The sequence below is a fragment of the Bombus terrestris genome, chromosome 7 (genome assembly GCF_910591885.1).
Source record: "Bombus terrestris chromosome 7, iyBomTerr1.2, whole genome shotgun sequence".
NCBI lineage: Eukaryota > Metazoa > Arthropoda > Insecta > Hymenoptera > Apidae > Bombus > Bombus terrestris.
This window is the reverse complement of record NC_063275.1, coordinates 18,094,931-18,107,971: the sequence shown is the minus strand read 5'-3', so window position 1 is coordinate 18,107,971 and position 13,041 is coordinate 18,094,931. Positions and strand designations below refer to the sequence as shown.

At 43.3% G+C, this 13,041-nt stretch overlaps 1 protein-coding gene across 4 annotated transcripts in view; it reads left to right on the top strand.

The window, feature by feature from the left end:
* Positions 1–13,041, top strand: part of LOC100651955 — a 303,182-nt gene that overhangs the window by 153,504 nt on the left and 136,637 nt on the right. For all 4 annotated transcript variants that reach the window (XM_048407710.1, XM_048407711.1, XM_048407709.1 and 1 more), the window contains exons 4-5: positions 11,161–11,361; positions 11,789–12,764. In XM_048407710.1, the coding sequence (XP_048263667.1) occupies positions 11,161–11,361; positions 11,789–12,764 (1,177 nt within the window). The remainder of the gene's footprint in view (positions 1–11,160; positions 11,362–11,788; positions 12,765–13,041) is intronic.

Genomic DNA, 13,041 nt, shown 5'->3' with positions numbered 1-13,041 from the left:
CGTAATCCACTAATTAACAAAATATACCGTCTCACGAAAGTATTTGAACATTTACCATAGGAAACTTTTATCTCATTGTGTAGAAAAAGTATCTGAAAGTGTGCATCGAACTTTAGCAATAACAGGAAACCAATGCAATAAGAAAGAAAAAGGAAAGTGAATTGCACATCTTCGTCAAGGACCTGTCAACAGCTAAGGAAGCACTCGAGCATCACATCCCAGAAACGATTTTCCTGGACAAAGCTCGAAGTAACGCAGAAAAGGTAGCATTTGCACGCAACAGTGCTGCGAGCGTTTGTAATGATCGTGTATCATCGAGATGCATGCGTGCACCTAGAGAAGGTAGACTAGCGCTCCTAGAGAGAGGATGATGGCGGATAGATCCATGGCGTTCACCATTATGTCGCTTGGAAACGGTTTCGAACGACTCGAGGCAGCTCCTCTAGCCATACGTTGCGAGAGCGCTATAAAGATCGAGTAATAGGCTGTTTAGTGTTTGTCTTGTAAAGACAAACGAGGACTGATGGGGTTCTGGTACTTCCTGGACGTTGACGCGACACGCTGCCTTCCTCTTTATTTCTCTTGCTGGAATTTCCATGCTGTGTTGGTTTGAAGTTGCCTATTTACGAGTTGCTGCTTTTAGCTAGATTTGCGATATCCTTAACACTGGAATGGAGTGTTGCGTTCTATTTATTTCTGAAACGTGGTACTTTCCAAAATGATCAAACAGTATAAATTGAAATTTTGATACGGAAAAATCAAAATTGTTCGGTACTAGGTTTGAACTTGTTTGATATGAAAGAAATGATTATTTACTTTCACTGATTTTCATAGTTAAACTATATACTAGAGAACGATAGATGTTCAAGAAATTGTCGATAGATATGAAATTAAAACGATCCGATATAGAGTATAGTTTTTTCACAAAAAGTTTCTAATCTTATAATTGACAGAATCACAAAGTTTAGTAAGATTCGAACAAGATGTATCTTCTGTAGCGTGCAATTACCCCCTTCGAGTAGTCTATTTTTCTGAAAATTTGAAGGATATAAATTTCACCGTGGATTATGAAATTATTGTAATTACAAATTCGCGGATTTCTCCTCCGTATGGAGCTTGTTCCGTCTAAGAGGCAATTAGCTCGGTCTGCGATACTCTGATTGTCACGAATCGACCGGTGTCCGCAAGTTCCTCGAAACGTCGCCATTAATTACGAGCGGAGAAGCAGAGTAAGAGAGAGGGGGAGGATCGTGGTACAATTATCATAATTATATAGGTGCGTGCACCTGAAAGATATCGATGTTCCCCTGGCGGTTGCCTGGCCAACTGGACGACCACGATAAACGAGCCGACTCCAGATCGAGTATCGCCGGATCTAGATCGCTCTATGATCCTATTATGTCCGTAATGAATTTATGATCGTGATTATCGCCGGTCACTTCGAATGTGGATCACCTTGTCGAAACTCTGGATAACTCGAATGGAAATGTGGGTGTTGGTAAGCGAGTATTGACGAAGGAAATATCGCAGATGAGAAAAATTACGTGGAAAAGACACTTGATAAATCTTTTATTGGTATCGGCAGCATAATTTTCTTAATAGTTTCTATGATATCGTATTCTGGACGGAAAAGAATAAATTGTTTGTGTCATCGTGATTTAGAAGTTAGAGATTAACAATGTTGCTAGAAATTGATTGCTCGATGACAATATAACGGTACGTACCGAATGCAGGAGGAATGATATTCTTTCATTTCTCATTAAAGAATTTGTGAATATAATTTTTATAAGAGTTTCCTACAACTCGATTAAACAGAGCTTGTTTTCAACAATTCCCCTCTATTGGTTGACAATGTCCCTGACAAAGGTTAAAGTCACGGCGACGCGAACTTAGGTTCATAGAGAGAGGATGTAGACTCGTCGATAATCAGAAACAGGATGCGGCTGTCTAAGGGGAGACTCGGTTACTCGTTTGCCAACAAAGAATGCCGATAACGAAATGATTGGCAGTCTGCTAATTAAACGACAATTTACTTGCGCGCTCTATATTTAGCCGTGGCAATCAGCGGGCCACAACGCGAGCGAGTTGCTTCTATGGAAACGGATTGAAGCCTCTTTCATCGCGACCGCTCTTTTCTTATAATCTTTTTGAATGAGAAATTACGAGATTAATAGATAGTTTACAGGATTATTAGCATATGACGAGAATGAGAGAAAATATCTAAAAAATAATATTTTTATTTGCTTCTTATTTGCAATGACATTGTCGTTGTGTCGATGCAAAGATCAGTATAAGACAAATTGGATATCAATCGTTAAACATTATCGAGAAATTTTATAATTTATAATATTGTTTTAAATATTTCCACGTAATAAGATCTTCAAATGGACATTAACGTCATGAAAATTGGCTTTCAGATTGACTCACGCAAAATAATAACGCTCGTTGTTCCCGATCACTTCTTCTATCGCTTTTCCATTCATTCTGTGATTAAACACACGATTAAGAATTGCTTTATCCCAAGAAAACCACGTTGCCCATCTACGATAGAAAAGTTCAGGAGACAAGACGCGGAGGATAGTCAGTTGAAACAGTGTACGACGTGGATCCTTGTGATCTGACCCCGTTGGCCTCGCCCCACGGATAACAATCGCGATAATTACACCGTGAGAACGATAATTGCCTGGCGGCACGGTGCTCGCGGCTTGGCGAGCCTAATAACGAACGAGCCCCGTCATATTTTCATGAAATGTCACATCAGATAATGGCGGGTTGCGAGAGAGCCGGAAAAGAATCGCGTCCCGCCGCCGCGCCGCACCGGCGAAGTGAAATTGCGAGTCGATCGCGATTCCTCGGGCTCGATCGGTCGAGCACACTGGCAGACACAGGCCACGGGAGAACCAAGATAGGATCTGCTCGGACGACGACGACAATGTTGAAAGTTGGGTCAATTTTCTTTCGAACGCCGCCGGAACTCGTGTCTACGGTGTTATCTGTCGCGTACGGTGAACGCTGTTTAACGATATCTGATCGGTCGACGACGCGGTGTCGCTGTCGCGTTCGCCGTTTATCGGAACGAATGATGGATGTCGTGGACGTCGTAATGCTTCTCGTCTGCAGTCGTCTGCAGTCGTCTGAAGTCTGTGAGAAAGTTACACGCGGTATTTCCTAAGATTTTTCTATTTGGTTGTCGGAGAGGTTAGGCGAAAGATCGTGCAGGTTGTGTTTCTCTTCGAGATGATCGGGTTGAGGAATCTTTTCGAGTAGATTCCTCATAGTCCTCCGTTCGAAGTGTTGTTGCGTAATAGGGGAGAAGGGAACATGCGAGAAATTTCGAGGGAGATAACGTAAGAGGAGAATAGTGGAATGTCTGGAAGAATGAAGTTCGAAAATTCTTAGTTAGTCGATAGAGGCTGTTTGAAGCTGTTTCCTTGTGGACGTGGAATGTACGTCGAAAGTTTCTGTAACTTCAGGTCGTAAGATAAGGATAGACGAACTTGAAACTTGTGCAAAGGACTTGCGTCGACTTCAACGAGGAATGTTTCTTTAGAGATCCCAGATATACGTGTTAGAAACCAACACGCCACGCTGGCTCTGGCACAAATTCGTGTAGCGATCATAAACAAAAAATGAGCACCTCAAATATCAAAACGGAACTGAAACGTCTAAACGAAACAAGTGCTTAATCGTTCCTCAAATTGAAGTTCGACACGTTTCACGATAGTCGTGACCGAATCGAGACACGAGACGACAGGTAACACTAACGTTCCAAGCGTCTAAGGATTAAACGTCGGAGGGAGAAGGTTGCCATGAAAGACGAGGCAGAAACAAGGAGAACGCGAGACGATCCGACAGCTGGTCGTACGACACGGCGATCGCGATAAAAGCGACGTGTTAATCGGCGTCCGCGATCGCCACGACCGAGACCCGGACTTATTAACTCGATAGAATCGATGAGTCGATCGTAATTCATGAGACGAATGCTCGCGGAGAGGTAGCTGACTACGCATATGATCGCAGATACCGCGACAATGAATTGCATCGTCGCGACGCGTCGCCTCGCTTTTAACGAGATAACGCCAAGTCGGACTTGAGGAACACTGTTAGCGCCCTCCAGGGCCTCCAACAAGCTTCTGGATCGGTTAATGAAGTTGTTTAGGCACTGAACGATGAATTATGTTTCTCATTGTACGGGAAGTGGCTAACGAGATTATTAAACTGTTTTTGCATTCATTTTAGTCTTTGACGTTTTTAATGAGAAGTCAGGTGGAAGGTATTTGTGATTTATGGAATAGATAAATCTATCTGTTGATAGGATGCATATATCGGGCGTAAAATATAACACCAGTCTACGAACAAATACAGTTTCTCAATTTTTAATGAAAAGGAAAACAAAAAAATCTGTGTCTGCAAGTAGTCCAAATTTAACTAACATAGCCGTCGTTATTACAACCTACTACTTCGTATTGTCTGAATTCCCTACGGTTTCCATTGAACCAAAATCAATGGAAGTCTCTTATACCATCAACGATATGAATATCATACCATGACAGGGATAACGTTCGATATTGTCGTTCGATCGTAAAGGATTTCATTTCTCCGGTCCGCTTTCTCGCGTTCGAGCAGAGCCCGCGCGAAGAAAAGGGACAGAAGCGAAAAACGATGCGCCTAATGAACGGTTCGCGTGCGCGACGTTTCTCGCGCCTCGTGTCGCGTGTGTACGCGCGGACTAATTAAACGAGAATGATAAAAGAGAAAGTGCTGATATTTTTTTTCTTTCTCTCCATCCGCTATTTTTTCTTTTTTTTTCTTGTGTTCAGAGACACGCGTATTAATGTCGTATAATCCGTTGATGAACGAGATGCAACGTGAAACGAAAGGGAAACCATACGAAACAAATGGAAGAAGCTACGAAAAAACCTGGTTCGATGTCTTGGAAGTTTAATACCTGAAAGACCATTTACCGCGTTACGTGGCAAATGGTGAACGTGCTGAACGACCTGGAGACGTTGACAGCAATTTAGTGGCCGTTTTAAAGAGGGAACGGATTCCTTCCGCGATTAGCGAGCCCCTCTATTCTCGTTGGTCCCCCTCGAACGAAAGGTTAAGCGATGATTAATTGGTCGTGAGGAGAAGTTGCGTTTCGCTACGACCGCCAGCTGGACGCGTTTCTCTCCCACGTGAACGTCCGACGACCACAGTATCTCCAATGAAATTGATTTCCGTGTCCTTTAAGAAAGTTCAAAGAATATTTTTAAGAGCGGAGATTCTGGTTAAAAGGCTAAGAAAGTATTCGAATTTCTCCAAGAATTTTTAGCTCATCGCGAGCTTTGCTATCCTTCCTCGTTCATAATCTATTCAGTGTTAGATATTAACGTTTATGATTTAAGGAAGAATGCCATAGCAGAAAGAGATATAATTTGCATAGTAAAATTCTCTCGCATACTTGAACTCACACTATAAATAGCGAAAACCTTCAAAACAGAATCACATTCATTTTACAATCTCTGATTGCCTCTGCGCTTATGCCAAATTCTATATGCTTCGAAAAAGAAGGAGCCAATAAAATTTCCTGCATAATAGTCACTTTGGTAATGAAGTGAAATTAGATAAACGTTCGATTATCTCATTCAAGGAAAAAAGATTCTACAATATGTATATACCATTTCTCTAACGAAAATCTACAATCCTGTGGTACGATATGGCAATTGTCGATTGTCTGATTGATGGTCCGTTATTGCGCAAGAAGCCCTACATCCAGGTATCGTAGATGGAGAAAGCAAAATGGCCGAAGAATTTAACTCGGCAGCGCGAAGAGAGGCGATTCCCTTCTCGCGAGGAGCGAGCTCACGGCTCGTTTAAAATGCAGATTAGGTCTTAGGCCGTCTTTCAATACGAACCGCCGCCGTTCTGGTGGCTTGTTTCTGGCGACGCGCGCGCCTAAGCCTTTGCGGCTTTTCGAATGACTACACAATGCCTCTCCATTCGCAGTACGCGGCGGAACCCTATTTGGCGCGGCTGCCCGCTTGTATTTGTCTCCGCGCTCCGCGAACACAATTTCGCGATCAAAACCGGAGAACTCCGCGTGCGGTTGCTTTCTCTGCCTGTGGGAACTTGTCGGACAATCTTCTGGGTGAGATCCTCTGTCTACGTATTACGTTGCATCTTAAATCATGATCATTGCGATCAGACACGTTGACATCTACAAGCATTTAAGTCAGAACTGTTATATATTATATAATAAACTTAATTCGTACATTCACTGGTTAAAAGATTAATATCTTGTTTCACCTGAAAGTGGTTAGGCTTGCTCATTGACCACGAATGTCAAACAAGTAACGCGGAACGTATGTACATAACCGGAAACGAGTTTACTAAAGCATTTTTTCGGTCTGTAACGAGATCGAAATGGATCTCAAGTTGACTTTCTTCAAGCTCACCTAATCTCTCGCCGTCTTCGTGTTTTCTTCGTACGCGCATTACGCGTGAAAGAAGTCCGTATGCGTCGCACGGTATACGCGCTAGTAGTAGGAACTAGGATTAACGAGGCTTCGTCAGTCACGTACCAGGCGTCTGTCACTTTGATGGCATCCGGTACAAGAGTACTTCTTTCGCGTTCGATCGTTTATTATGAATTCTTCCGTTCGATCGCATCGATACCAGATGGACACTCCTATTTGTAACGTTACTCTTTGTCGTTTTCTTATGAACAGTTACATGAGTAGAATTTCCACTGGTGCGTTGTCGGTAAATTTTTAAAAGATCCCAAGTGGAACATAAACAGGAAGAAAGTTGAGTTTCAGTCGCCAGTAACGGCTTGGATTTCCATACATTTGGAAATAGAACAAATTTAAAGATTCGGAGATTCGAATATGCAGATATTAAAATATTCGAAAATTTAGAAATTCAGAAATACAAAATTTGAAGCTTTTTACTTTCCTTCCGCCATCACAAGACTTCCTTCGCCCATTTCTTATTTCGCATTTCTCTATTTTCCACTGCACCAATAATTACGCAACACCATCAAAATTTCAACAACCAATGATGGCGAGAATCTCGTAAAATCATCGCGTCGGAGTATTATACGCCCGATCGTGCGATATTGTTCATATCGGTCCATTATCGTGACGCAAGCGAAGAGAACGCCTTCTCGACGCTTTATGGCCGGCGTCCCCGGGAAATTGGCGGCGAGTGGCGCTTTTAACGATCCGGAGCTGAGCCGCGCGCGGCTCACGGTGAACGGTTTGATTTACACGCTTCCTATCTCTCCGCGTATCCGGCGTAGCGTTGGTTTCGTGGTCGGGGCGAAACACGACGCGACCTAGGTGCGACGTAAATTGAAGGGCGCCCGATCGGTAAATCAGCGGCGCGAGTGAAAGCCCAGGCTAGTTTCGGCGCTAGATACATCTCTACCGAACCGTTTACCGCTAATGAGACACGCCAGTGACAGCCACGGGCCTCGTTTCTTATCGCGTCCATCATAAACGTAGTCCGGCCTGTTGTCGACACGCTGATTCCGTTCTCCAGGTTGTCGCACGGCCGCGCTATGCCGCGCGACCCGACCACCTCGTCGTGTCGCCTTGTCTATCCAAGATGAAATTACTAGATATTACCCGCCTGTATCGTACGCTCTCCTTTCCCCCCAGCGGCTATCTCGTTTATAGCTCGAGAGCGTGAATTGGCTATTTTGTGCGGTGCAAGCGATTGCAAGCGATCTATTGGATACTAGGTGAGAAGTAACGTTGACCGTTTTGGCAGAGGTTTCTAAAGATAGTAGGAGAGATTGAGAATAGATCTAGTAATTTACGTGTGTATTTGACTAATTAATAGCAGGTGTGTTGTGTAATACCTACACAAAATAATCAATGATATACCAGATGTGTTACTTACATACTACGTTATGCCTATGATCTTCGATATAAACAGAAAAGTATTCGAACTACCAGCGTTGGTTTTATGATGAGATCTCAACTTCGAATAGATTAGGATAATTAGTTTTGCCGTATATCTATTCATTTTTTCATTTCGATATAGAATACGTACAAGATAATTATTGTTGAAAGTCTTACAAAGCACCATGTTCTCCTTTTCGTTTACCCTTACTACTTAAAATGCTCCTCACAATATTCTTGCAACTAGTATCTCGATATAGTGATCTAACAAAATGATCTAACGTTACGAATAACTTACACAAATCTTGGTCAAGTCCTTTCATACGATAGTCTGAAGTATCCTGTTACAAATTCTGCCATACATTTCATAGACATACGTTCTCCTGCGCTTTTTTGACACAATTCGCAATATGAAGCGGATCTGCAAGATACTCTGGCCAATTTCTATCGCTCTACTATTCGATAGATATACAAAGGAACCGCGATACGTGGCACATGGCACGCTTTCGCGTTCTCGACTTAATTAAGCCGCATTCTCGATTAAATTACGCAACTACTTCCCCAGCGATATGATCTATCTGTAATCACCGCGTGGGAAACAGTTTTTCGCGATCGATATCGATGGAATTCGACTGTCAACCGAGCGATTCGTGCAGATTTTTGTCCGTCTCTGCGACTTTATTATCGTAGTTATTTATGGCGGTGTCTTGGAAAAAGTGATCGATATCGATGCTAGGCGCGGCGGAGAACGCGATAGCGGATACAATGGACGTCGATGGAAATGTCCGATGTATCTATAATGGTTCGCGGTTTTACGGCGAATTAATGAGTGTAATGAATTCCTAAATGAGTTGGCCGATTCGAAGATAACGTCTCCGCTAGGTGTCGGGTTATTGATGGATACACGCGTTTATACGACTCGAGGTGGCGAGAATGGAATGGCTCTGCAGTCGGCTCAGGTTACTCCCGTCTTTTCAAACTGCAATCTGATTTTTCAACATGGCTTGGAATTCGTTGGGCAAGGTACCAGTCCATAGGCAAGGTACTTACTTGGCTGGCAGTGTTTTGATTTATGTGCTACACTTGAGAATACCGTGTTATTAACACTGGGAACACCGTACGGTAATATGCTTTAAAATGGTACTATTTAAATGGTAATTGAAGTTCGATTCCAAGACAAATTTCATTTGACTGAAAATAAATAATTTGGTGAAAGTCAACGTTAGTTTTCTTAGAACGTTTACACGCTTTTAATGATCGCGAAAATAATAAGATATTTCTGGAAATAGAATTTTTCTGAAAATCTGTACGTCGCATGTGATTCTAGCGAGTATGTCAAATTGTACGCAGGGTGGAAAAAGATCGCATAGTTTGATGGCGTGTTCGCGTCGTTTAATTTCCAGCTGTTGGTATGCGGGCAAGGTGTGAGCATTCTACCGGTCGCTTTTATTCGCGTGTCGCACCGTCTAATTGCTTACACGTTGGGTCGCGCATCGATGCGCGTGGGCGAAACATGAGGTTCTGGGAGTAGCGTTGCAACGCTGCCCTTTCACCGTTTCTGACAAAGAGAGTCTTCTGGTCGAGACAAGGATTCTACTCGTTCATGGAAGTTTTTCACTCGATTCTATCAGATTCTTAGTATCTACTCTAACAACAAAATATTTAGTAATTTACATAAAATCGCGAAGATATCATTGCAATATTTATTGCGTAGAGTTTCATGAATATATTTCATATTTTTTCTCGTAATAATCGGCTTGTAAAAGACTGTTTGTTATTGATACGAAAACAGGTAGAGCAGGTTTTATTAAGCAATTACAGCCGTGACGATGCCTATTACTGGAAAGTCCTTAAGAGCGAGTCTCAATAAGGAAATAACGAAACGCGCTTACGTGAATACTTGTTCTGTCTGACCTCGTTTCCAGCTTTACGAATGTTTCTGTGTCTCAATAACTCTGTTCTTAAGTAAGGAGCTCCACGAGATTACCTTGTACCTCGATGTAACCAAATTTTTCACATATTTAAATTATCAAGTGCGAGTTCGTGTTATGAAACGCTTTATATCTTAATCGAGTAAAAATTCAATCGCTGTCAGATTGAGTCTTTATCTGTCACAAAAGTCATCATTTATATCGCACAAAAAATTTAGAGTTTCGCCAAGATTCCTAAAAGGCTCGTTAGAGAGCAGCTGGTCTCAGCTATACCAGGATATAAATAAAAATATAAAATCGTTATTTTTTATTTGTATAATTATCGCAGAAAATGGACATTACGTTTCATTCTGTTTCTCCAGTTCACAAATGCAATCGGAATTCAGGCAAACTCCATTCGTATTCTCCCCTGACAGAAACGGGTTAAACCGTGGGACAGGTATGTCGCGACTAGCAGCGCACGTCTGCTCAATTTTGGGCATATCCGCGTTGATTACCCTCTAATCACCGGTGATTAACGTTCTCTCTCGCGGAGGCTTGGCTTTGCAATTACCCTCCCTTTCTCGTATAATTTATTTAGAGGAATTTCATTAGCCACGAAGCTTCCGGCTTTTAATTAATCGTCCCGATTGTACGGGGCCCTTTTCATCGCCCCTCTAACGCGACCACGGGACGATCCAATTGATGTGGGAAACCGAGGGGACCGAGAATCACTGTTTTGCGTGTTTGCGTGCATCGTAAACCAATATGGGCCCTCTCCCCCCTCGTGTGTTGAGGTAATTGGAACGCGTTTGTGGGTGTTTTATGTTTCCACAAATTATAGGGGAAATAAATATCGCTGTGGTAATTTATCGGAACTGTCGCGTGGGTTTGCCGAATAGTTTGTTTAAGCATATCGAAAGTCGTAATTATTTCTCTACTCGAATATTACTGCCTTCCTTTAAGTAAAATGGTTAGCAATACCGAGATAAATTTTAAATTCCTTTGCTACAGGTTACGAGAAAATGTAGAAATGTGTGTGCAGTATAATTTATCGGTCGGTACAAAGTACTTACTTTATTTATTTATTTATTTATAGGCTGAAACTGTTTAACATAAGTGAAATGTACCGGAAAGAAAGAAAGGAAAAGTAAAAGAGAAGCAATCTAACATGAAATTTTGAGGATGAAAATATATTTTTCCTTATTGCTCCCTCCGATTTTGTTATTAATATTAAATATTAGTTTATCTCTCGAAGTCTTCTCAGAATTTTGTTCTATATTGTTATATCGTTTCATATAACCTTGAATAACCTTGAATTGTGAATTAGCATAATAATAAGCATGATTCCGTTGCAGGGAAACGAGTCGGTGGTACCGGAAGGCTGGCCTCTGACGTTGGGCAGACGTGGCCTCGTCCTGCAGCTAGGAGAGCTCGAAGCCTCCGCACTACGTCTCGGGGAATGTTACCTCTGCATACGCAGCGCAGCTGCAGTTGCAACCACCTCGGGGAGCGGCGAAGTTGCCGCTGGTGAAACCGACGAGCGAAATACCGTCGAGGTGAGTCACGTTTCTCTGTCGTCTTTTTCATTCCTATCCGCCGCAAATTGCTCGCGTACTCGTATAATCTTACTAGATTTGTATATAAGATTTGTTCCCCTCATAAAGTTATTTGTATAAAGTTTGTGTCCCCTTTGAAACAGAGCAACGTGGAGCACGTTTTCACGTGAAACAACATGTGAAACGTCGAAGAACAAATAGTTACGAAGATAATCTCATGAATGAATTAAAATGTAACGCCTAGTATAGTCAATAAACTAATCTACATTCGAATATAGTCTCTCCCCACTGACGTAGTTCAGCCTCCCTACAACTTTCACCAATCTATCCTACATCTTTTTCCACTTCTCATTTGATTTTCACCATCACGCAACCGATCCTGTGTCGTATGTACGTCAAATGCATATATCAACCCTCTTCTACGCAGATCGCAGTAGTTTGGCGAACGACGTCGATGAGGGCTCCAGGGTTCCTCGGTTGGGACCGTGAGGAGAAGTTCATGGACTGGCGGGAGGTGTCTCGAAAGGGGCAGGGGAGCACCGGTGCGGCGAGCAGCAGCCTGGCTGGGCCGCAATCGTCGAGTACCGTGAAGAGCATGCGGCCCAGGCGACGTTCGCGCGAGGAAGTTCGCTCGAGGACGCGCGAGCAGGGCTACGCGTTCGAGCATCGCCGCGAGGAGACTCGATCGATAGATCGGCTCGAGTGCAAAAGTTCGAACGATAATCGCGACGTCGACTCTGAGGTGGACAGCGGTCACGCGGTCATGAAGTCCAGGTCGACGTCGAGCGTGGGCACATGGAAGGCGGAGCTGGAGGCCGCTGAATCGAACGGGACGTCGACACGGGCCAGCTCGAACCACTCGTCTAGTCTTTCCAGCGACGAGAGTCGCGCTAAAGTGAAGAGATGCGCCAAGGTCGTCTCGTCGATGACCATGGAGAAGTGGAAGGAGACCACCAGGTGCGAGACCAGGAGCAAAGCACTGGCTCCCGATCACTTGAAGACCCCCCTGCGACTGGATCAGGCTGTCCTCGAGCAGAAGCAAGATGGAAATATCGCTGGAGACGTGGAAAACAGGCTGCAGAACCACCGAAACGTGGATGACGTTGGTGACGACGAGTTGCCCACGTTTATTGGAAATCTTCTGGTCTCCGTAGAGAGGAAGATCGAAAGGGTTTCGCTGGATGATTTAACGTTCCCTTGCCCAGCGTGCAGGAATATAGACACGGATGACCCTTTACTGGGGTGTAGGTGCGCTGGAGATGATTGCAGCTGTGGAAACGGAGATGATACTTGCGATTGTTCGTCGTTGATAAAGAGGAAGGAACAGTCGACGAGGAGCTTCGAGATCGCCGGGATTAAACATATCGACAGCGACGACGAGGAAGAAGTTCGGATGGGATTCGGTGAGTGAACGTTTTTCTATGTTGAGTTAAAAAGTAGAGAGAACGAATGTAGACTTGGATGTTATAGATAGACTTGAGTGAGTGTCTTCTAGGTTAAGCGTAACTAACGAGCTACGATGGTATTTAATTAAGGGCACTGAAACGGTCGCTTAATTCAGTAATGAATCGCGAACAGGGTGGTCACTTTATTACTGTTATGCGCACGATGATGTTGAAGTTGTGGCGTTATTTCGTTACATCTCGTTAGCAGCTGGTCTTTCTATTTCAATTGGCCCAA